Here is a 27,365-nt window from a genome sequence, read left to right on the forward strand (position 1 = left end):
TGAGAGAAACTTCTGTATGTGTAATGTTTACTGTTCATTTTTGTTGTTTTTCACTTTATATATTTACTTTGTATGTTGTCTACCTCACTTGCTTTGGCAATGTTAACACATGTTTCCCATGCCAATAATGCCCTTGAATTGAATTGAATTGAATTGAATTGAATTGAGAGAGAGAGAGGCAGATAGAGAGAGAGAGATGGGTTGATAGTTGATAGAATATTGAAAAGATAGCATACAGATAATGAATGGAGATGAACAGACCTGGAAGCAGGGATAGATAGGCAGAGGAAGAGATTGATAGAGAAAGGGAATAAGCGTTTCTTACCCGCCCAGAAGGGAGGTTGCAGTTCTCCAGAGCTGTCTCTACTCGTTTCCTGTCTGCTGAGAACATCCTGAAGATACTGACGAAACAACAGTTACATCATCACAATCACACAAACACACCTCAGGAACATTAATAGAGCATCAAACCAAATATACAGCAGGGATCATCTACTAGATTCAGCCGCGGGCCAGAACATAGTTACAAGTCATTTGTTCTTAAATTGGATAAATCACATGTGCCTCTCTACTATGTGTGAGAATACTTGGGAACAGATTTCCAAAATGTAAATCACTTGGAGCCGATTTTCTGGTGTTTTTACAGTTGTCCACGTCCAATAATGAAGTGTAAAAAATTAAAAGGTAAAAAAATATTTGGAAACTTGGGGGGCCAAATGAAACCTGTCCCGTTGGCCGCCAGGTAGGAAACCCTGCTATACAGTATCACAGGTACTACCGATCCATTCATACAGGCAGCTTCACACATCACACACCAGAGAAGCATTAACACAACATCATAGTTACCTTCACACACACCACAGAACCATCCATATAACGCCTCACACACCACAGAACCATCCATATAACGCCTCACACACCACAGAACCATCCATATAGCGTCTCACACACCACAGAACCATCCATATAACGCCTCACACACCACAGAACCATCCATATAACGCCTCACACACCACAGAACCATCCATATAACGCCTCACACACCACAGAACCATCCATATAGCGTCTCACACACCACAGAACCATCCATATAACGCCTCACACACCACAGAACCATCCATATAACGCCTCACACACCACAGAACCATCCATATAACGCCTCACACACCACAGAACCATCCATATAGCGTCTCACACACCACAGAACCATCCATATAACGCCTCACACACCACAGAACCATCCATATAACGCCTCACACACCACAGAACCATCCATATAACGCCTCACACACCACAGAACCATCCATATAACGCCTCACACACCACAGAACCATCCATATAACGCCTCACACACCACAGAACCATCCATATAACGCCTCACACACCACAGAACCATCCATATAACGCCTCACACACCACAGAACCATCCATATAGTCCTCACACACCACAGAACCATCCATATAGCGTCTCACACACCACAGAACCATCCATATAGCGTCTCACACACCACAGAACCATCCATATAACGCCTCACACACCACAGAACCATCCATATAACGCCTCACACACCACAGAACCATCCATATAGCGTCTCACACACCACAGAACCATCCATATAACGCCTCACACACCACAGAACCATCCATATAGCGTCTCACACACCACAGAACCATCCATAAGCCAGCAGATAAAGGCATCCATCCATTCATTATCTAATATATAATATATGAATGATCTAATATATAATATATGAATTATCTAATATATAATATATGAATTATCTAATATACCCAGAGAAATATGTTAAGCCATTTTTTGTGTTCTACTTCCTAGTAATAATTCCTTCTTGCAGTAAATAGAGTAAAAAGTAGAGCCATTAAATGTTAATGTTTGACTTTCCTTCTCTGTAATCTTGTGGAGAGACGTGGCAGTGATGATCAAGCTGATATAAGCCTGCAAGATGTCTCTCTGCTATTCTCCTCTCTTTAATTTCTCTGTTACTCTCTCTCTCTCTCTCTCTGTTACTCTCTCTGTTACTCTCTCTCTGTTACTCTCTCTCTCTGTTACTCTCTCTCTGTTACTCTCTCTCTCTCTGTTACTCTCTCTCTGTTACTCTGTCTCTCTCTGTTACTCTCTCTTTTATTCTCTCTCTCCGTTACTCTCTCTGTTACTCCCTCTCTGTTACTCTCTCTCTGTTACTCTCTCTCTGTTACTCTCTCTGTTTCTCTCTCTGTTACTCTCTCTCTCTCTCTGTTACTCTCTCTCTGTTATGCGCTCTCTCTCTGTTACTCTCTCTCTCTCTGTTACTCTCTCTCTGTTACTCTCTCTCTGTTACTCTCTCTCTCTCTCTCTCTCTCTCTCTCTCTCTGTTACTCTCTCGCTCTCTCTCTCTCTCTCTCTCTCTGTTACTCTCCCATTATAGTTCTGAGTGAGGTTATCACAGGGGCTTTCCACTGCTTTCCACTACACTTCTAGTCTGGGGTGATGGTGCTCAGAGTTCCCTGCTGTCTACTGTCTCCACTCAGACTGAGCATATAGACAGAGAGGAGGACTAGAGATGGAGGGAGCGATAGAAGAGGGAAAGGAGAGAGCTGGAGGGAGCACTGCACCCATGTCCACTAAAACACAACAAGGACAGACAGACACAGACAGATGCGCCCTCCAAATGAGTAGAGATGGATAGAGGAGATGATACTGTAGGTAGACAGAGAGACAGAAAGTGGAGAGCGGGGTCAAGGGACCAAGATATAGAGGAAGAGAGGGTTAGAGGAGAAATGAGAAAGAGATAAGGAGATAGGGTTGATCTGTCTCCTCATATCTTCAGAGAGAGAGAGTGAAGGATTTGAAATGTCTTTATTATTTTGTAACTTGAGTGTAATATTTACTGAGTGTGATATTTACTACCAATAAAGAGAGAGAAAGAGAGAGAAAGAGAGAGAAAAAAAGAAAAAAAGAAAAAAAAGAGAGAGACGTACTTCTTGACAGGGATGCATCCCTCAGAGTTGAGCTGTAGCTTCAGTCGTGTGTATCTGTAGGATAGAGGACATGACAGATTAGATATGGGCCTTTCTAGAAATAATGGGGCCAACGTGTGGCATTGAGATCAACATTTCAAAATGGTTTGAAACAAAAATAAAGATGATTTTTATCCAGTTCCACATGTGAATTTAGAGGAATACATACATATTGACCCATAACTCCTCCTATACAACAAGATAGGACTAGGACTATACATCCTTTAAGCAGGGTTCATACAGACATCGACAATTCAAATTCAAGGACTATTAGGGACTTTCTCAGGAACTTAATGTGACATTTTAAGGACCTCAGAGTTCTGCAAATGTATAATGTATATAATTATACATATAGGGCCTAATATACAACCAAGCTCCCCAAAAAGCATGCAAAAAGTGTTCAAAAAGCATGCAAAAAGTGTTCAAAAAGCATGCAAAACGTGTTCAAAAAGCATGCAAAAAGTGTCCAAAAAGCATGCAAAAAGTGTCCAAAAAGCATGTGAATGTGATGCATTCCTGGCTTTTCTGCAGCCAGTGTGGCTGACGCAGAAACACATAATAAAGCCATGAACGGCTTCTCTGTTTTTATCATGGGAAAGAGAACCAAAAAGAGGTTTCCTTTGTAATGGAAAGATTTGTGTGGAAAGCCAAGCCAGCATTAGATATTGTTGTCTTCATAATAACGTCAACAGATTAGCACATCACCCTTCAATTGAAGCGGCGGGAAGAACATGAAAGTGGCCACATCTCTCACAGAAACGGATCAAAAATGAAATCAAGGATACTTATAAGGGAGCGGGATAATTATAAATTGGATACAATAATTAGAAGGACTTCGCAAGCACCAAATTGGGGAATTCCAGTACTTGAATTTCTGAGCTCAAAGTTCATGTTCAAGTTTGGTAATTCAAGCCCCTTGTATTGTTTCAAGTTGGGTAATTCAAGCCCCTTGCATTGTTTTAAGTTGGGTAAATCAAGCCCCTTGTATTATTTCAAGTTGGGTAATTCAAGCCCCTTGTATTGTTTCAAGTTGGGTAATTCAAGCCCCTTGTATTGTTTCAAGTTGGGTAAATCAAGCCCCTTGCATTGTTTCAAGTTGGGTAAATCAAGCCCCTTGTATTGTTTCAAGTTGGGTAATTCAAGCCCCTTGTATTGTTTCAAGTTGGGTAAATCAAGCCCCTTGTATTGTTTCAAGTTGGGTAAATCAAGCCCCTTGCATTGTTTCAAGTTGGGTAAATCAAGCCCCTTGTATTGTTTCAAGTTGGGTAATTCAAGCCCCTTGTATTGTTTCAAGTTGGGTAAATCAAGCCCCTTGTATTGTTTCAAGTTGGGTAAATCAAGCCCCTTGTATTGTTTCAAGTTGGGTAAATCAAGCCCCTTGTATTGTTTCAAGTTGGGTAAATCAAGCCCCTTGTATTGTTTCAAGTTGGGTAATTCAAGCCCCTTGTATTGTTTCAAGTTGGGTAAATCAAGCCCCTTGTATTGTTTCAAGTTGGGTAAATCAAGCTCCTTGTATTGTTTCAAGTTGCAGGTGTAACATGGTAACCAACGTTATTTCATTATCAGATGACACTGTGAAGAAGCCCACTAGGTTATTTCATTACCAGATGACACTGTGAAGAAGCCCACTAGGTTATTTCATTACCAGATGACACTGTGAAGAAGCCCACTAGGTTATTTCATTACCAGATGACACTGTGAAGAAGCCCACTAGGTTATTTCATTACCAGATGACACTGTGAAGAAGCCCACTAGGTTATTTCATTACCAGATGACACTGTGAAGAAGCCCACTAGGTTATTTCATTAACAGATGACACTGTGAAGAAGCCCACTAGGTTATTTCATTACCAGATGACACTGTGAATAAGCCCACTAGGTTATTTCATTACCAGATGACACTGTGAAGAAGCCCACTAGGTTATTTCATTACCAGATGACACTGTGAAGAAGCCCACTAGGTTATTTCATTACCAGATGACACTGTGAAGAAGCCCACTAGGTTATTTCATTACCAGATGACACTGTGAAGAAGCCCACTAGGTTATTTCATTACCAGATGACACTGTGAAGAAGCCCACTAGGTTATTTCATTACCAGATGACACTGTGAAGAAGCCCACTAGGTTATTTCATTACCAGATGACACTGTGAAGAAGCCCACTAGGTTATTTCATTACCAGATGACACTGTGAAGAAGCCCACTAGGTTATTTCATTACCAGATGACACTGTGAAGAAGCCCACTAGGTTATTTCATTACCAGATGAAACTGTGAAGAAGCCCACTAGGTTATTTCATTACCAGATGAAACTGTGAAGAAGCCCACTAGGTTATTTCATTACCAGATGAAACTGTGAAGAAGCCCACTAGGTTATTTCATTACCAGATGAAACTGTGAAGAAGCCCACTAGGTTATTTCATTACCAGATGAAACTGTGAAGAAGCCCACTAGGTTATTTCATTACCAGTTGACACTGTGAAGAAGCCCACTAGGTTATTTCATTACCAGATGAAACTGTGAAGAAGCCCACTAGGTTATTTCATTACCAGTTGACACTGTGAAGAAGCCCACTAGGTTATTTCATTACCAGATGAAACTGTGAAGAAGCCCACTAGGTTATTTCATTACCAGATGAAACTGTGAAGAAGCCCACTAGGTTATTTCATTACCAGATGAAACTGTGAAGAAGCCCACTAGGTTATTTCATTACCAGTTGACACTGTGAAGAAGCCCACTAGGTTATTTCATTACCAGATGACACTGTGAAGAAGCCCACTAGGTTATTTCATTACCAGATGACACTGTGAAGAAGCTCACTATGTTATTTCATTTTTGCGGGATTTGTCTGCCCATGAAAACTGTTTCTCCCCATAACATACTGTAAGGAGACACAATGTTACATAGTTACACTGCATTTCTGAGATCTTCATACAAAAAACTGTTCGACATCTAGATCCAAGATTCTTACAAGATTCAAGTTCAATGTCTAGTTTAACTCATTAATACTTAATATATGATTTAACAACAATTTACACTGCCATAATTGCATGGACAGAAAAGTTATGTTTTATGTCAAACAATATAATTGGACAAATCTGTCAATAGACCAACCATGAGAAAACACAGGTTATAAATCAACTTGTGAATTTGATTGAATATTGCTGTGATCTCCCGTATATCTTATTGTAATGACATGGAGAATACTGGCAGATTATTGTCAATGATTTATCAACAGCTGTAACAAGCTGCCCATTGTAGGTCATCCTCCCTGGTACCCTGGTTTATAGAAATATCCATGTACACGACGTCATAAAAAGAGTGTGGTGTGTGTATGTGTGGAACACAATGAGTGTGTTTACATTTAACTGTGCTGCACTCCACTAGTCAGAGGAAGCGATGTGTTGGCAGTGTAGCCAGTCACAGATCTCTGTGTGCAGTATATAGCCTGGAGACTCACGCACATACACACACTCTCGCTCGTGCGCTCTCTCTCTCCCTCTCTCTCGCTCGCTCTCTCTCGCTCTCCCTCTCTCTCCCTCTCTCTCACTCTCTTCCTCTCTCGCTCTCCCTTTCTCGCTCTCCTTCTCTCGCTCTCCCTCTCTCGCTCTCCTTCTCTCGCTCTCCCTCTCTCTCGCTCGCTCTCTCGCTCTCCCCTCTCTCTCCCTCTCTCTCACTCTCTTCCTCTCTCGCTCTCCCTTTCTCGCTCTCCTTCTCTCGCTCTCCCTCTCTCGCTCTCCTTCTCTCGCTCTCCCTCTCTCTCGCTCTCTCCCTCTCTCTCGCTCTCCTCTCTCCCTCTCTCTCCCTCTCTCTCGCTCTCCCCCTCTCTCTCCCTCTACTCCCTCCTACTCTCTCGCTCTCCATTTCTCTCCCTCTCTCGCTCTCTCTCTCTCTCTCTCTCCCTCTCTCTCCCTCTCTCGCTCTCCCTCTCTCTCCTCCTACTTCCTCTCTCTCGCTCTCCCTTTCTCTCCCTCTCTCACTCTCCCTCTCTCTCTCGCTCTCTCTCCCTATCTCTCGCTCTCCCTCTCTCTCCCTCTCTCGCTCTCTCTCTCCCTCTCTCTCTCCCTCTCTCTCCCTATATCTCGCTCTCTCTCTCTCTCCCTCTCTCTCCCTCTCTCGCTCTCCCTCTCTCTCGCTCTCCTCCTACTTCCTCTCTCTCGCTCTCCCTTTCTCTCCCTCTCTCACTCTCCCTCTCTCCCTCTCTCTCTCGCTCTCTCTCCCTATATCTCCCTATCTCTCGCTCTCCCTCTCTCTCCCTCTCTCCCTCTCTCTCTCCCTCCCTCCCTCTCTCTCTCTCCCTCCCTCCCTCCCTCTCTCTCTCTCTCTCTCCCTCCCTCTCTATCTTTCTCTCTCTCTCTCTAAACTAGGCAGGGTGTAACAGAAGCAGGACTATGCTATTCCTCCCTGCTATTAGTAATAAACATGGACTACGCTATTCCTCCCTGCTATTAGTAATAAAACATGGACTACGCTACTCCTCCCTGCTATTAGTAATAAAACATGGACTACGATATTCCTCCCTGCTATTAGTAATAAAACATGGACTACGCTATTCCTCCCTGCTATTAGTAATAAAACATGGACTACGATATTCCTCCCTGCTATTAGTAATAAAACATGGACTACGCTATTCCTCCCTGCTATTAGTAATAAAACATGGACTACGATATTCCTCCCTGCTATTAGTAATAAAACATGGACTACGATATTCCTCCCTGCTATTAGTAATAAAACATGGACTACGCTACTCCTCCCTGCTCTTAGTAATAAAATATGGACTACGCTAATCCTCCCTGCTATTAGTAATAAAACATGGACTACGCTATTCCTCCCTGCTATTAGTAATAAAACATGGACTACGCTATTCCTCCCTGCTCTTAGTAATAAACATGGACTACGCTATTCCTCCCTGCTATTAGTAATAAAACATGGACTACGCTATTCCTCCCTGCTCTTAGTAATAAACATGGACTACGCTATTCCTCCCTGCTATTAGTAATAAAACATGGACTACGCTATTCCTCCCTGCTATTAGTAATAAAACATGGACTACGATATTCCTCCCTGCTATTAGTAATAAAACATGGACTCCGCTATTCCTCCCTGCTATTAGTAATAAAACATGGACTACGATATTCCTCCCTGCTATTAGTAATAAAACATGGACTACGCTACTCCTCCCTGCTCTTAGTAATAAAACATGGACTACGCTAATCCTCCCTGCTATTAGTAATAAAACATGGACTACGCTATTCCTCCCTGCTATTAGTAATAAACATGGACTACGCTATTCCTCCCTGCTATTAGTAATAAAACATGGACTACGCTATTCCTCCCTGCTATTAGTAATAAAACATGGACTACGATATTCCTCCCTGCTATTAGTAATAAAACATGGACTACGCTACTCCTCCCTGCTATTAGTAATAAAACATGGACTACGATATTCCTCCCTGCTATTAGTAATAAAACATGGACTACGCTACTCCTCCCTGCTCTTAGTAATAAAACATGGACTACGCTAATCCTCCCTGCTATTAGTAATAAAACATGGACTACGCTATTCCTCCCTGCTATTAGTAATAAAACATGGACTACGCTATTCCTCCCTGCTCTTAGTAATAAACATGGACTACGCTATTCCTCCCTGCTCTTAGTAATAAACATGGACTACGCTATTCCTCCCTGCTATTAGTAATAAAACATGGACTACGCTACTCCTCCCTGCTATTAGTAATAAAACATGGACTACGATATTCCTCCCTGCTATTAGTAATAAAACATGGACTACGATATTCCACCCTGCTATTAGTAATAAAACATGGACTACGCTACTCCTCCCTGCTATTAGTAATAAAACATGGACTACGATATTCCTCCCTGCTATTAGTAATAAAACATGGACTACGCTACTCCTCCCTGCTATTAGTAATAAAACATGGACTACGATATTCCTCCCTGCTATTAGTAATAAAACATGGACTACGCTATTCCTCCCTGCTATTAGTAATAAACATGGACTACGATATTCCTCCCTGCTATTAGTAATAAAACATGGACTAAGCTATTCCTCCCTGCTATTAGTAATAAAACATGGACTACGCTATTCCTCCCTGCTCTTTGAAGCCATAGAACATAAAACATGGACTACGCTATTCCTCCCTGCTCTTTGAAGCCATAGAACATAAAACATGGACTACGATATTCCTCCCTGCTCTTTGAAGCCATAGAACATAAAACATGGACTACGATATTCCTCCCTGCTCTTTGAAGCCATAGAACATAAAACATGGACTCCGCTATTCCTCCCTGCTCTTTGAAGCCATAGAACATAAAACATGGACTACGATATTCCTCCCTGCTCTTTGAAGCCATAGAACATAAAACATGGACTACGATATTCCTCCCTGCTCTTTGAAGCCATAGAACATAAAACATGGACTACGATATTCCTCCCTGCTCTTTGAAGCCATAGAACATAAAACATGGACTACGCTATTCCTCCCTGCTCTTTGAAGCCATAGAACATGAGGAGGAAGTGACAAGAGGAGGTGACATCTTACATAAACTAAAACAAAGAGGCATTATGGCAGTACTTCTTAGACACTGTGGATCCTAAGGGGCTAAACAATGATTTCCCCTCGTTTTTTTAATAATGTTGTTGCCAAGATTTTTGGGGTCTCTGTGTCTCCGGATTCACAGGCACCCAAATATTTCCCATGTACAGTATATTTTGACATGGCCTATTGATTCACCCTTGTACAGTATATTTTGACATGGCCTATTGATTCACCCTTGTACAGTATATTTTGACATGGTCTACTGATTCACCCATGTACAGTATATTTTAACATGGCCTATTGATTCACGCATGTACAGTATATTTTGACATGGCCTATTGATTCACCCATGTACAGTATATTTTAACATGGCCTATTGATTCACCCATGTACAGTATATTTTGACATGGCCTATTGATTCACCCATGTACAGTATATTTTGACATGGCCTATTGATTCACCCATGTACAGTATATTTTGACATGGCCTATTGATTCACCCATGTACAGTATATTTTGACATGGCCTATTGATTCACCCATGTACAGTATATTTTGACATGGCCTATTGATTCACCCATGTACAGTATATTTTGACATGGCCTATTGATTCACCCATGTACAGTATATTTTGACATGGCCTATTGATTCACCCATGTACAGTATATTTTGACATGGCCTATTGATTCACCCATGTACAGTATATTTTGACATGGCCTATTGATTCACCCATGTACAGTATATTTTGACATGGCCTATTGATTCACCCATGTACAGTATATTTTGACATGGCCTATTGATTCACCCATGTACAGTATATTTTGACCTGGCCTGTTGAATAACGAGACACACCAATGGTCAGGTCACTCTGAGGAAGATGTCAGTCACCTGGCCTCATTCTGTACAATGGAGCTAAAAGAAATCTCCAACTCCTTTCTACCTCAAATTAGTCCTTTTGGGAGTTTTTCTTGGTAAGTCCTTCTGATTAAAAATAATCAAGGTCTTGATGAGAATTAGCTAAATTAGTTGTGTTGGTACAGGGCTGGAACTAAAGCTTGCACATCCTGTGGGTCCCTATGACAAGGACTGAAGAATGGTGGTCTAGCCTGTGCCAGCCTGAGATGTTTACTTTCCAGATAAGGCAAAGCTATTTTCAGTGCAGAGGTAAACTGCTAATGTCAGAGTTTACCGGAAAGGCCAGTGGCCGTTTACCAGGACCGGTTCCTACTGAGGAGAGGAGCCTGGCCCAATAGAAATAACCAATGTTTCATCGAACAAACTGTCTTTCTTCAAAAAAGTGGACCTGCTGGGTTTATTTAGCGTGTGTGTGTGTGTGTGTGTGTGTGTGTGTGTGTGTGTGTGTGTGTGTGTGTGTGTAAGGGTACTTAGTTTATTTTGGGTCTTACTGAGTGGTTGGAGCGTTTCAGCTCTATGGACAAACATTCACTAGATGGTCCGTATGGCACAACACAACACAACAGGAAAGGACAGGACAGGACACAGCAGAAAAAACATTCATGATACAGATTTCCATCTGGACTAAGCTAGAATGAATAGCTGAAATAGTTGAATGTGTTTGAGGGACTCCATAGTCTAGATACATAATAACATCTCTTTATTCCATATCAATATGGATATCATTATTTTGTATGTCATGGTTACCAGTTCGGATTGGTATCTAAAAACAAGGCTATTACAGGGGAAGAAGGAAACATATATATATAGAGAGAGAGAGACAGAGAGAGACAGAGAGACAGAGAGAGAGAGAGAGAGAGAGAGAGAGTGAAGAGAGAGAGAGAGATACAGAGAGACAGAGAGAGAGAGAGAGAGAGAGAGAGAGAGAGAGAGAGAGAGAGAGACAGAGAGACAGAGAGACAGAGACAGAGAGACAGAGAGAGAGCGCGAGAGAGATGATAATGAGTTGCTAAGAGGAACCGAGGGATGAGTCACAACAAAGTCAACGGTCTATATGTGTGTGAGAGTGTGTGTCTGCATGCATGTGAGTGTCTGTGTGTGAGTGTCTGTGTGTCTGTGTCTGTGTGTCTGTGTGTGAGTGTCTGTGTGTCTGTGTGTGAGTGTCTGTGTCTGTGTGTCTGTGTGTGAGTGTGTCTGTGTGTGAGTGTCTGTGTGTCTGTGTGTCTGTGAGTGTCTGTGTGTGAGTGTCTGTGTGTGAGTGTCTGTGTGTCTGTGTGTGAGTGTCTGTGTGTGAGTGTCTGTGTGTCTGTGTGTGAGTGTCTGTGTGTGAGTGTCTGTGTGTCTGTGTGTGAGTGTCTGTGTGTGAGTGTCTGTCTGTCTGTCTGTCTGTCTGTCTGTCTGTCTGTCTGTCTGTCTGTCTGTCTGTCTGTCTGTCTGTCTGTCTGTCTGTCTGTCTGTCTGTGTCTGTATGCATGTGAGTGTCTGTATGCATGTGAGTGTCTGTGTGTGAGTGTGTGTCTGTATGCACGTGAGTGTCTATGTGTGAGTGTGTGTCTGTATGCACGTGAGTGTCTCTCTTCTCCATCTTTTCCTCCATCTCACCCTCACTCTTTCCCTCACTTTCCCTCTCTCTCTTCTTATCTCTCTTCAACTTTTCCTCTGTCTCTTCCTCTCTCCCCTCAACTTTCCCTGTCTCTCTTCCCCACTTTCCCTCTCAATTCAATGGGCTTTATTGGCATGGGAAACACTGCCAAAGCAAGCGAAGTAGATAATATACAAAAGTGAAATAAACAATAAAAATGAACAGTAAACATTCTCTCTATATTTGTATCTCTCTCTCTTTCTCTCTCTCTCTCTCTCTCTCTCTATATGTTTCCTTCTTCCCCTTCTTCTCTCTCGGGATATGAGTAGTGTGAAGCGGGGCAGAGTGACCCTCCACCCCAGAAGGACTCTGATGGATATGAACAGCACTGCTACCTCTTAGTGTGTGTGATGGTGTGATGTGTCCAGGGACTTACGCTTTCTCCAGGCATGCTTCTCTGGACATGTTCTGGGCCAGTAGGTTAGACGCCAGGCCAAACAACTCTTCTGCCCACTCCTGCACCGGAAGAACACACACACACACACACACACACACACACACACACACACACACACACACACACACACACACACACACACACACACACACCATCAGAGGGAAGAAACATAGCGGAAGGTCTATTGGAGGTGCAAACTAGCCACCCACACACCAGACCTTATAATTACACAATAAAGGAATAATATGTTCAGTGTAGGTCTAACTAGAGCTTAAATAACTCACACTTCATGGACTGAAATAGCGAATTTATTCATTAATTAGTAATAAGCACTTGATACATCCCTTATTCATAATATCTTAATATAAGTGTTGGCCAAACTCCGAAGATGACTAAATTACTAATTTATGGGCTCCCGAGAGGCGCAGCGGTCTAAGACACTGCATCTCAGTGCAAGAGGCGTCACTACAGTCCCTGGCTCATTTCTAGGCTGAATCACACCCGGCCGTGATTGGGAGTCCCATAGTACGGCACACATTTGGCTCAACGTCATCCGGGTTTGTCCAGGGTAGGCCGTCATTGTAAATGAGAATTTGTTCTTCAACCTGTTGAGTGTAGGGGGCAGTATTTTGATGTTTGGATGAACAATGTACCCAAATGAAACTGCCTATTTCTCAGGCCCAGAATCTAGAATATGCATATAATTGTCAGATTAGAATATAAAACACACTAAAGTTTCCAAAACTGTCCAAATGTTGTCTGTGAATATAACATAACTGATATTGCAGGTGAAAACCTGAGGAAAATCCAACCCGGAAGTGCTGTTTTTCCTGAAAGCTCTCTGTTCCATTGCCTGCCTTTGCTCCATTTAAAGGGATATCAACCAGATTCCTTTTCCTATGGCTTCCACATGTTGTGAACAGTCCTTAGACATAGTTTCAGGCTTTTATTTTTATTAGCGAGAAAGATCACATCGCGTCATTGTATGGCTGGGTGCCAGCAGCGTTTTGCATGCGCAACAGTTTGGAGCAGACATTTTCTCTCTCTCTCCTATTGAAGTAGGAGAGAGAGAGAAAATATTATCGATTATATATTGTAAAAACAACCTGAGGATTGATTCGAAAAAACGCTTGACATGTTTCTACGAACATACTATTTTGAATTTTCGTCTGCCCGGTCGTGACCGCTCGAGCCTATTGATTTCTGAACATAACGCGCCAACCAAATGGATGTATTTTGGATATAAAAATAATCTTTATGGAACAAAAGGAACATTTATTGTGTAACTGGGAGTCTCGTGCGTGCAAACATCTGAAGATCATCAAAGGTAAGCGATTCATTTTATTGCTTTTCTTTTCTGACTTTCGTGACCAATCTACTTGGCTGCTAGTAATGTTTTGTCTGCTGAGAGAGATGTCCTTACATAAACGCTTGGTATGCTTTCGCCGAAAAGCTTTTTTGAAACCTGACACGCCAGGTGGATTAACAACAAGCTAAGCTGTGTTTTGCTATGTTGCACTTGTGATTTCATGAAACTTAAATATTTTTAGTAATTTAATTTGAATTTGGCGCTCTGCAATTCAGCGGATGTTGACGAAAATGATCCGGCTAAAGGCATGGGTGCATCAATAAGTTAACGGACTTGCCTAGTAAAATAAAGGTTAAATATAAATATATATTTCTTTACCCTACCTGGTCAAATGAATATCAACTAAATCAACTATACCCATAATAAATCCTTTATTCATGTTTAATAATGCCCTTATTCATGTGTACTAAATACCTTATTTATGTTTCATAGAGGTGTTATTAATGTGTATTTACCTTGGCGATCTCCTCCTGGAAGGCCATGAAGTTGAGATATGTGATGTTGACCATGTCTGGTCCGCTCACCACCGTCAGCATCCTGTTCTCCATCTTCCCCACCAGGGTGCTCACGTCCAGAAGCTCTCGCAGCTTCATGTCCTATTTAGATACAGAAACACAATAACACCGCAGGTAAGTAACTTGTCAATTCCACAACAACATAGTTGTAATACTGTATCCATTCCCTCGCCCACATCGTACACATGGCTTCATGCATTTCACACATGCAGTATTACAACCACGGCAGCTCTAGCAGTCTTGAAGCTTCACAACAATCGCCACAATCCACCCTCCCTGATCTTTGACTTTGTGACTCTCTGGAAGTCCAAATCCAGGAAGTATCAGGAAGATATGACTCCCACTGTCTGGCACCTCTGAAATGACATCAACAACCTAATCAACCAACCAGATCACGATTTGACGTCCTGAGAATGTGGAGCTTGTGGTTGTCTAGGTAACACATTAGACCAATTTGGTCAGAAATGATCAGCTCTTCAAGATGGAAGAGCCACAGAGCTGTGTGTGTGTGTGTGTGTGTGTGTGTGTGTGTGTGTGTGTGTGTGTGTGTGTGTGTGTGTGTGAAAGACTGAGTGGCAGGTTTGGGGCAGACATGCTCAGTTAGTCTGACTTCACTGAGGGCGGCTGGCTGAATGACGCAACTGATAAATAAGAGATGACTTTAGGAGCTGACAGAATGGAGATTAGCAACACATTATCATCATCATCGTCATCTGTCCATTGGGACCTGGCGGCTCAGCATCATAGAGCGGCTTCTGGTAACGTCAGCTATGATGTCACACATAGACACGCACGCAGTGACTCGCACATTTGAACACACACACACACACACACACACACACACACACACACACACACACACACACACACACACACACACACACACACACACACCGAGCTGTCACCAACCATTACATTACTTGGGACAGGCTTTATGAATCATTGTCATTAATGTTCAAGTTATGGCTTAATTTGTTATGAATGTACTGTATATTGTTATGAATGTACTGTATGTTGTTATGAATGTACTGTATGTTGTTATGAAATGTACTGCATGTTGTTATGAATGTACTGCATGTGGTAATGAATGTACTGTATGTTGTTATAAATGTACTGCATGTTGTTATGAAATGTACTGCATGTTGTTATGAAATGTACTGCATGTTGTTATGAAATGTACAGTATGTTGTTATGAAATGTACAGTATGTTGTTATAAATGTACTGCATGTTGTTATGAAATGTACTGCATGTTGTTATGAAATGTACTGCATGTTGTTATGAAATGTACAGTATGTTGTTATGAAATGTACAGTATGTTGTTATGAAATGTACAGTATGTTGTTATAAATGTACTGCATGTTGTTATGAAATGTACTGCATGTTGTTATGAAATGTACTGCATGTTGTTATGAAATGTACTGCATGTTGTTATGAAATGTACAGTATGTTGTTATGAAATGTACAGTATGTTGTTATGAATGTACTGCATGTTGTTATGAATGTACTGCATGTTGTTATGAAATGTACTGCATGTTGTTATGAATGTACTGCATGTGGTAATGAATGTACTGTATGTTGTTATAAATGTACTGCATGTTGTTATGAAATGTACTGCATGTTGTTATGAAATGTACTGCATGTTGTTATGAAATGTACAGTATGTTGTTATGAAATGTACAGTATGTTGTTATAAATGTACTGCATGTTGTTATGAAATGTACTGCATGTTGTTATGAAATGTACTGCATGTTGTTATGAAATGTACAGTATGTTGTTATGAAATGTACAGTATGTTGTTATGAAATGTACAGTATGTTGTTATAAATGTACTGCATGTTGTTATGAAATGTACTGCATGTTGTTATGAAATGTACTGCATGTTGTTATGAAATGTACTGCATGTTGTTATGAAATGTACAGTATGTTGTTATGAAATGTACAGTATGTTGTTATAAATGTACTGCATGTTGTTATGAAATGTACTGCATGTTTTTATGAAATGTACTGCATGTTGTTATGAAATGTACTGCATGTTGTTATGAATGTACTGCATGTTGTTATGAATGTACTGCATGTTGTTATGAAATGTACTGCATGTTGTTATGAAATGTACTGCATGTTGTTATGAAATGTACAGTATGTTGTTATGAATGTACTGCATGTTGTTATGAATGTACTGCATGTTGTTATGTATGTACTGTATGTTGTTATGAATGTAGTATGTTGTTATGAATGTACTGTGTATTTATATGAATGTACTGCATGTTGTTATGAATGTACTGCATGTTGTTATGAAATGTACTGCATGTTGTTATGAAATGTACAGCATGTTGTTATGAATGTACTGCATGTTGAAATACTGCATGTTGTTATGAATGTACTGCATGTTGTTATGTATGTACTGTATGTTGTTATGAATGTAGTATGTTGTTATGAATGTACTGTGTATTTATATGAATGTACTGCATGTTGTTATGAATGTACTGCATGTTGTTATGAATGTACTGCATGTTGTTATGAATGTACTGTGTATTTATATGAATGTACTGCATGTTGTTATGTATGTACTGTATGTTGTTATGAATGTAGTATGTTGTTATGAATGTACTGTGTATTTATATGAATGTACTGCATGTTGTTATGAATGTACTGCATGTTGTTATGAATGTACTGCATGTTGTTATGAATGTACTGCATGTTGTTATGTATGTACTGTATGTTGTTATGAATGTAGTATGTTGTTATGAATGTACTGTGTATGTATATGAATGTACTGCATGTTGTTATGAATGTACTGCATGTTGTTATGAATGTACTGCATGTTGTTATGAATGTACTGTGTATTTATATGAATGTACTGCATGTTGTTATGTATGTACTGTATGTTGTTATGAATGTAGTATGTTGTTATGAATGTACTGTGTATTTATATGAATGTACTGCATGTTGTTATGAATGTACTGCATGTTGTTATAAATGTACTGCATGTTGTACTGCATGTTGTTATGAATGTACTGTGTATTTATATGAATGTACTGCATGTTGTTATGAATGTACTGTGTATTTATATGAATGTACTGCATGTTATTATGAATGTACTGCATGTTGTTATGAATGTACTGTGTATTTATATGAATGTACTGCATGTTGTTATGAATGTACTGTGTATTTATATGAATGTACTGCATGTTATTATGAATGTACTGCATGTTGTTATGAATGTACTACATGTTGTTATGAATGTACTGCATGTTGTTATGAATGTACTGCATGTTGTTATGGATGTACTGTGTATTTATATGAATGTACTGCATGTTGTTATGAATGTACTGCATGTTGTTATGAATGTACTGCATGTTGTTATGAATGTACTGCATGTGGTAAATGTATCTCCTATATTATGTCATCTGTGGATTGACCAGAGGTTGAGAGACCTCAGTTGGATAACACGGTCGTGGGGCAAAATACCTGTGTTCAATACCCAGTTGCTCACACTTGTATGACCAGTGAAATGGTTTATATGATGCCTCCCCATTCAGTAAAGATGCTGGTCTGCTGCAGTGTAAATACACATTTTACATGACTTAGAAACACACAGACAACCTCATCACAATGTAAACCATGTAATGGCAGAGCGACTGGGCTCTGCCTCCAAGGCACCAGAAACAACTAACATGATATTTCTCTCCCCTCTGATATCAGGGCAGCATACAAAGTGGTTCCGCTAGCTTAATTATTAACACAACAAAGATAGTCTGTAAAGCATTTTGCCGCGGAAGCAAATTTACCCAATCAAACAAAAAGCATTCCGTGCCGTGTCACACTGATAAACGTCCCCTACATGTCCCTGACGCCCTCCAATCAAATCACCTGGGTGTATATACTGAGCACACACTGTCTGACAAAAATGTAAAACACATACACAGGCACAGGCGCACACACACACACACACACACACACACACACACACACACACACACACACACACACACACACACACACACAAACACTTAACAAACAATGTCTGAGGAACGACAGCCTTAAAGTTTTTTTTGCCAAATACAAAGACAGGCCTTACTTCTTGGAAAGGTTGTCTAATATAGGTTTAATTCCCTACTGATTACTGTAGTGTAAAGAGATGGTTGGAGAAACATCTCACGCCTACAGTCTCTCAGACGTGCTAAGAATAAAGTTCTTCCATTCTTCATGAAGCATATGCCAAAGTTAGATGAGGCTGCATAGAATGTTGTTTCAACTGGATCAAGCCATTATTGCTATAATTTTCTGGAGTCATCTTGAGGCCACGGCAGACATCCAGAGAAACGTCTCCTGTCTACATGTACTGTACAGCATACTGATAGATAAAGAGACAGTATACTACATGCAGGTGCTTTGCAGAAATACAGTAAAGTAGCACTCTGCAAATGAATGCAAACCTCATCCTCCACTGAAAGCATCCTAAAACAGATTTCTGCCTGTACTATACACAGACAGACACACAGAGGGAGAGTTGTGCTGCACAGCAGTGAGTGGAGACCGGAGACCAGCAAGATCGATAGGCTGAAAAGTGCTGATTTATATGACCAATCAATCTTGCCGCACTTAGATGTTTAAAATGGTAGCCACGTCATCAATCAGTGGATTGAAAAATCACTTTCAATTTGCTAAAACATAGAACAGCAAAGTGCCCCTAGGTAGCGATGGGACTCTGATAGATGAGATGAGAAGGGTTTGGTGTTGAGACACATCAAGACGTATATTTCATTGATGGATTTTTGTTGTTTGAACAGCGGAGCCTTTTGATATTGTTTTGTATGCAACTTGTAGATGGAACAGGATAAGACAAGTTCATGTCCATACCTCTACAGCTGACTGTGTGTTGTTGAGAGAGAGAGAGGAAGAGAGAGAGAGAGGAAGAGAGAGAGAGCGAGAGAGAGAGAGCGAGAGAGAGAGAGCGAGAGAGAGAGAGAGAGGGAACAGCCCTGAGATTTAATTTGCGCTGGTGCATTATGGGAGCAGTTGGCGGCGTGCCTGAGGGTCCTGTTGCCGCGGCGATGGGAGATTTAGAGCCAAGTGGGGGGCAGTATTACCCCTTCAAGCCTATGTGTGTGTATTACCCCTTCAAGCCTATTTCTCTTTGTCTGTGTTTGCGAGGAAAAGAGAGAGAGAAAGAGATTGGTGTGTGTTGGGAGGTGTGCCTGAGAATAAGGGTGTCTGTTGCTTATTTTCAGCTGTAGCGTGGGAACACAGTGCTCAGTCATTTTAAATATTCAGTACAGGGGAAGTGGTCCTCTTAGCAGGGTGATGCAGCCTGAAGGGATGGCCTTCCCTACTCCCTGGACTGTCGCAAACCCTTACACACACACACACACACACACACACACACACAGCTCTGTTTTACTTGATTCCAATTCAAAATCCTATTTCCCGTAACACCAAACCCTAAACCTAAACCTAACCCTAACCTTAACTCTAACCTTAACATCTAATCCTGATTCTAACCCTAGCCCTAATTGTATTCCCCTAAACCTAAATTTAACCCAGAAGCCTAAAATAGCCTTTTTCCTTTTGGGGGCCGGCAAAATGTCATGACTTTTCCTTGTTTTACTTCTGGTCCCCACAAGGATAGTAAAACCAAACACACACACGACCACCACACATATATAAAAAACACACACTCATGCAGACACGTTGGTCTCTGCCCAGGCGCAAACAGAAGCCTGCCTGCCCACTGACACACAGTTCTGAGCATCAAAACACACAGAGAGAGAGAGTGTCTGTCTGCAAGCTGTCTTCTGACCTTGTCCTTCTCCTGACTCCTGTTCTCATACTTGACGATCCCAAACATCTATCAGTTTCTCTACTCCTCATCTGATGATACCTTTACTTTCCCTCATTATCCATTTATCCACCGCCATGTACGTGGCTACAGTGACTACATCTGCTCACCTCCAGACCTCATACAGCTGACCTCTTCTCTTCACACTGAGTCTCTTTAATGGTAGTTCATTATAAGAACAACATCACAATTCACCGGAGCGTGAAGGCATCTGAGGACTAGAAGTCATTGAAGAAGAAACTCCAACACACCAGATTTCTTGTACGATCCACCATGTGGATCCCAAACTAAAGTTTGGGTCAAAACCCCTCAAAGTTTACTTGAAGGTTTTAGACCAGGAACTATTGACCCAAACGTTGTTTTGAAGAATGTCAAGTGTGCTGGAGTTTCTTTTAGTTTTTACTCCTCTTTGCACCCAGGTGAAACTAGCCTGGTCCCAGACCTGTTTGTGCTTTTGCCAACTCTGTTGCTGTCCTTGTCAAGCTGAGTGACAAGGAATCGGCATGATAGCACCAAAAGACTGGCACTCTGGCTAAGCAGGAGCAACATGCAACCATGTTTTAAGAATAGTGTAATTGTCATGTCCTAGCAGCAGTCCTGCAGGTGGCTAGTCTTGTTGACTAGTGGAGCGGCAAGATGGTGGGATGGGACAGAAAACGCCTGGAGTAGATGGAGATGAATTATGGGTAAATCATTCCCAGGTGTAACAGATGTCCAGCAAAGACAAGAAGACTGGTCTCGACACCAGTGTAACAGATGTGATCGTACTTCATAACTCTCTTTGAGTTGATAACTCTTTGAGTTTTTAAATAAAGGACTGTCCAGTCAGCGATCCCCGTTGATTTGTGTTTATTCTGTCAATAGATTATGATTGACATTTTTAAATTGAACCTTTATTTAACTAGGCAAGTCAGTTAAGAACAAATTCTTATTTCCAATGACAGCCTACCCTGTATGTTGATGGCTGTACATTTGTGATTCGTCATTTGCATTTCAATATCAGACTGCATTTTGTAATCAAACATAACAATGACAAAAATAGTACAAAATACAATATATGGAAGTACCTGACGATAGAAACAAGGAAGCACATTAGATGGCTGGCTTCCTTGGCTGGGGTAGGTTGTCATTGTAAATAAGAATTTGTTCTTAAAAAAAAAAAAATTCACCTTTAATTAACCAGGTAGTCTAGTTGAGAACAAGTTCTCATTTGCAACTGCGACCTGGCCAAGATAAAGCATAGCAGTGTGAACAGACAACACAGAGTTACACATGGAGTAAACAATTAACAAGTCAATAACACAGTAGAAAAAAGAGAGTCTATATACATTGTGTGCAAAAGGCATGAGGAGGTAGGCGAATAATTACAATTTTGCAGATTAACACTGGAGTGATAAATGATCAGATGGTCATGTACAGGTAGAGATATTGGTGTGCAAAAGAGCAGAAAAGTAAATAAATATAAACAGTATGGGGATGAGGTAGGTAAAATTGGGTGGGCTATTTACCGATAGACTATGTACAGCTGCAGCGATCGGTTAGCTGCTCAGATAGCAGATGTTTGAAGTCGGTGAGGGACTTAAAAGTCTCCAACTTCAGCGATTTTTGCAATTCGTCCCAGTCACAGGCAGCAGAGAACTGGAGCGAAAGGCGGCAAAATGAGGTGTTGGCTTTAGGGATGATCAGTGAGCTACACCTGCTGGCGCGCGTGCTACGGGTGAGTGTTGCCATCGTGACCAGTGAACTGAGATAAGGCGGAGCTTTACCTAGCATGGACTTGCAGATGACCTGGAGCCAGTGGGTCTGGCGACGAATATGTAGCGAGGGCCAGCTAGAGCGACTAGAGCATACAGGTCGCAGTGGTGGGTGGTATAAGGTGCTTTACTAACAAAACGGATGGCACTGTGATAAACTGCATCCAGTTTGCTGAGTAGAGTGTTGGAAGCTATTTTGTAGATGACATTGCCGAAGTCGAGAATCGGTAGGATAGCCAGTTTTACTAGGGTAAGTTTGGCGGCGTGAGTGAAGGAGGCTTTGTTGCGGAATAGAAAGCCGACTCTAGATCAGGGAATCGCCCGCAGCAAGAGCAACATCATTGATATATACAGAGAAAAGAGTCGGCCCGAGAATTGAACCCTATGGCACCCCCATAGAGACTGCCAGAGGACCGGACAGCATGCCCTCCGATTTGACACACTGAACTCTGTCTGCAAAGTAGTTGGTGAACCAGGCAAGGCAGTCATCAGAAAAACCGAGGCTACTGTGTCTGCCGATTAGAATACGGTGATTGACAGATTCGAAAGCCTTGGCAAGGTCGATGAAGACGGCTGCACAGTACTGTCTTTTATCGATGGCGGTTATGATATCGTTTAATACCTTGAGCGTGGCTGAGGTGCACCCGTGACCGGCTCGGAAACCAGATTGCACAGTGGAGAAGATACGGTGGGATTCGAGATGGTCAGTGACCTGTTTGTTGACTTGGCTTTCGAAGACCTTAGATAGGCAGGGCAGGATGGATATAGGTCTGTAACAGTTTGGGTCCAGGGTGTCTCCCCCTTTGAAGAGGGGGATGACCGCGGCAGCTTTCCAATCCTTGGGGATCTCAGACGATGAAAGAGAGGTTGAACAGGCTGGTAATAGGGGTTGCGACAATGGCGGCAGGTAGTTTCAGAAATAGAGGATCCAGATTGTGAAGCCCAGCTGATTTGTACGGGTCCAGGTTTTGCAGCTCTTTCAGAACATCTGCTATCTGGATTTGGGTAAAGGAGAACCTGGAGAGGCTTGGGCGAGTAGCTGCGGGGAGGGCGGAGCTGTTGGCTGAGGTTGGAGTAGCCAGGAGGAAGGCATGGCCAGCCGTTGAGAAATGCTTGTTGAAGTTTTCGATAATCATGGATTTATCGGTGGTGACCGTGTTACCTAGCCTCAGTGCAGTGGGCAGCTGGGAGGAAGTGCTCTTGTTCTCCATGGACTTCACAGTGTCCCAGAACTTTTTGGAGTTAGAGCTACAGGATGCAAATTTCTGCCTGAAGAAGCAGGCCTTTGCTTTCCTGACTGACTGCGTGTATTGGTTCCTGACTTCCCTGAACAGTTGCATATCACGGGGACTATTCGATGCTATTGCAGTACGCCACAGGATGTTTTTGTGCTGGTCGAGGGCAGTCAGGTCTGGAGTGAACCAAGAGCTATATCTGTTCTTAGTTCTGCATTTTTTAAACGGAGCATGCTTATCTAAAATGGTGAGGAAGTTACTTTTAACTGACTTGCCCAGTTAAATCAAGGTTCAATATTTTAAAAAATGTAACGTGCAAGACAACAGTATGTTTATGGCTGTAGACTCGTGATTTGTCTGGAAAGAACTGTGAATTAGCAGGAGCTAATGTGACCATTACATCTCGAGCATGGTAGCTAACTGGCTTGTCCCAAGAAGCCCCAATATCTAACAGGTGCCGTACACATACAGTACCTTCAGAAAGTATTCACACCCCTTGACTTTTTACACATTTTGCTTTGTTACAGCCTCATTTTAAAAGGGATTACATTCATATTTTTGGTCAGTGGTCTATACACAATACCCCATAATGTCAAAGTGGAATTATGTTTTTAGACATTTTTACAAATGAATTAAAAATAAAAACCAACACTCTGTACCCCACAGAGTGAGTCAGGCAGTGATTTTCAAACACAGATGAAACCACAAAGACCTGGGAGGTTTTCTAATGCCACAAAGACCTGGGAGGATTTCTAATGCCACAAAGACCTGGGAGGATTTCTAATGCCACAAAGACCTGGGAGGATTTCTAATGCCACAAAGACCTGGGAGGATTTCTAATGCCACAAAGACCTGGGAGTATTTCTAATGCCACAAAGACCTGGGAGGATTTCTAATGCCACAAAGACCTGGGAGGATTTCTAATGCCACAAAGACCTGGGAGGATTTCTAATGCCACAAAGACGAGGGAGGATTTTCCAATGCCACAAAGACCTGGGAGGATTTCTAATGCCACAAAGACCTGGGAGGATTTCTAATGCCACAAAGACCTGGGAGGATTTCTAATGCCACAAAGACCTGGGAGGTTATCAATGCCACAAGGACCTGGGAGATTTTCCAATGCCACAAAGACCAGGGAGGTTTCCAATGCCACAAAGACGAGGGAGGTTTTCCAATGCCACAAAGACCAGGGAGGTTTTCCAATGCCACAAAGACCAGGGAGATTTTCCAATGCCACAAAAACCTGGGAGGTTTTCCAATGCCACAAAGACCAGGGAGGTTTTCCAATGCCACAAAGACGAGGGAGGTTTTCCAATGCCACAAAGACCAGGGAGGTTTTCCAATGCCACAAAGACCAGGGAGGTTTTCAATGCCACAAATACCTGGGAGGTTTTCCAATGCCACAAAGACCAGGGAGGTTTTCCAATGCCACAAAGACGAGGGAGGTTTTCCAATGCCGCAAAGACCTGGGAGGTTTTCCAATGCCACAAAGACGAGGGAGGTTTTCCAATGCCGCAAAGACCTGGGAGGTTTTCCAATGCCACAAAGACGAGGGAGGTTTTCCAATGCCACAAAGACGAGGGAGGTTTCCAATGCCACAAAGAAGGGCACATATTGGTAGATGGATAAATAAATCAAATCAGACATTGAATATCCCTTTGAGCATGGTGAAGTTATACATTACACTTGGATGGTGTATCAATACACCCAGTCACTACAAAGATACAGGCATCCTTCCTAACTCAGTTACTAGAAAGAAAGAAAACCTCTCAGGGATTTCATCATGAGGCCAATGGTGACTTTAAAACAGTTACAGAGTTCAATGCCTGTGATAGGAGAAAACTGAGGATGGATGAACAACGCTGTAGTTACTCCACAATACTAACCTACTTGACAGAGTGAAAAGAACGAAGCCTGTACAGACTAAAAATATTCCAAAACATGCATCCTGTAATACTGCAAAAAATAGCCATTCACTTTTTGTCCTAAATACAAAGTGTTCTGTAAGTCCAATAGAACACATTACTGAGTACCACTCTTCATATTTACAAGCATAGTGGTGGATGCATCATGTTATGGGTACAGTATGCTTGTAATCGTTAAGGACTGGGGCCAAATCTAAACTGGAGTTGCTTACCACGAAGACAGTGAATGTTCCCGAGTAGCCGAATTACAGTTTTGAGTTAAATCTACTTAAAAATGGCCTGAACATGGTTGTCTAGCAATGACCAACAACAACCTACTTGACACAGCTTGAAGAATTATGTAAATAATAATGGGCAAATGTTGCACAAACCAGGGGTGGGAAGCTTTACATTTGAGTCATTTAGCAGAGTGCATTCATCTTAAGATAGCTAGGGTGGACACACTCAATAAAGAGGTTATCAACAAAGTCAAAGCTAGGGGGGGGGGTTGAGATGAAGAGGGGGGTTATTTAATACTCTTTGAAGAGGTAGGGTTTCAAGAGCTTTCAGAAGCTGGGCGGGATTCTGCTGTCCTAGCTTCAGGGGGAAGTTGGTTCCACTATTGGGGTGCCAGGACAGAGAAGAGCTTGGACTGGCCTGAGCAGGAGCTGCCCTCCCGTAGGAGTGGAAGGATCATGAGACCAGAGGTGTCAGAACAAGGTATTTCTATATTTCATTTTCAAATATATTTTCAAACATTTCTAAACACGTTATCACTTTGCCATTATGGGGTATTGAGTGTAGACAGGTGAGAATAACTCTCAATTTAATGCACTTTGAATTCGGCCTGTAACACAACAAAATGTGGAATAAATGTAGACTTTTTGAAGGCACTGTATATACACACACCAGGACATGTACACAGTAAACACATTGTAAATATGACAATAGAATACAGCATTTCAGAACGTGAACTACCGCTTGCATGCATCTGCAAGCACGACCAATGGAATAACACCTTGTGTGTGTGTGTGTGTGTGTGTGTGTGTGTGTGTGTGTGTGTGTGTGTGTATTTGAGCGTGTTAAAAATGTGTCTGTGTATGTTATTTTGCGTTTGTGACTGTGTTTATGTGATGGTTTATATGTGAATGAATAAATGTGTGTGTGTGAGAGAGAGTGCCAATCTTTGAACATAGGTCATCGTATGTCCATTATACACACCACCTCATATTGATCATATTTGACTCCATCCCTTCATATTTGATTCCTTTACTTCACTCCATCCCTTCATACTTGACTCCTTTATTTGACTCCATCCCTTCATATTTGATTCCTTTACTTCACTCCATCCCTTCATACTTGACTCCTTTATTTGACTCTATCCCTTCATATTTGATTCCTTTACTTCATTCCATCCCTTGGTAGTGCAGTGGTTCATTAAGAAGGTCATGCTGCATCTGCGGAGCCTGTTTTAGCCACGTCACAGTGGAGCACAGCAGGACATATAAGCATGGATCCTATTAGGACTATGAGACCAGCCTTTCTCCCTCAGCCTGCTCCTCCCGCAAACAACACCCCTAATAATCAGACACAACACACACACACACACACACACACACACACACACACACACACACACACACACAATCTGCAGCTCCTGTCACTTTCAAACACTCTGGAAAGTATACAGACATGCATTAATAATTGTAATGGATTAGATTGATGGGATACTTCTTCAGATGCTCAAAGTGCTTTACGTAGTAACGGGGCTCCCAATGTGTGGCACCAGCCTAGAGTGCAGAGTTCCTTCAAACCTCAAGAGTCAATCTCAAGCGTGATTCTCCATTAATGTTGAGTCCAATAAATCTTGAGACTTTTGTAACTAATTAGTTGTTAATCCTTTGTTGTGAAGGGCGTGTGTGTGTGTGGGGGTTGGGGGGTGCAATGAGATCAATAAGTCATTGAGACGTAGGCTACCGTCCGTTTGTTGGGAATCCTTTCAATAAGATCGGTACAGCATTTGTCAATAGAGCTCCCCTCAGATTGACTGGGCTTAACTGATAATCAGTCCAGCAAGGTTAGGAAATGAATCAAACTGTCAGATCGGAGGAAGCAAATGATTGCCTGCATAAATCACTGCAATCCTTTAGGATTCTTGCTAATGGTGTAGCTAGTAGTGAGAGTATTAAGAGATCGAAAGAAAAACAACTGTGTGAGTATGTG

General features: G+C 41.7%; 1 protein-coding gene across 1 annotated transcript in view; it reads right to left on the minus strand.

Annotated features, from left to right (window-relative positions):
• Positions 1-27,365, minus strand: part of LOC115140388 (1-phosphatidylinositol 4,5-bisphosphate phosphodiesterase beta-1-like) — a 324,816-nt gene that overhangs the window by 115,031 nt on the left and 182,420 nt on the right. Inside the window, exons 4-7 of the mRNA XM_065026264.1 lie at positions 14,350-14,490; positions 12,505-12,584; positions 2,977-3,030; positions 326-401 (exon numbers count right to left, since the gene is read on the minus strand). Of these exons, the coding sequence (XP_064882336.1) occupies positions 326-401; positions 2,977-3,030; positions 12,505-12,584; positions 14,350-14,490 (351 nt within the window). The remainder of the gene's footprint in view (positions 1-325; positions 402-2,976; positions 3,031-12,504; positions 12,585-14,349; positions 14,491-27,365) is intronic.

The sequence above is a fragment of the Oncorhynchus nerka genome, linkage group LG13 (assembly GCF_034236695.1).
Source record: "Oncorhynchus nerka isolate Pitt River linkage group LG13, Oner_Uvic_2.0, whole genome shotgun sequence".
Classification (NCBI taxonomy): Eukaryota; Metazoa; Chordata; class Actinopteri; order Salmoniformes; family Salmonidae; genus Oncorhynchus; species Oncorhynchus nerka.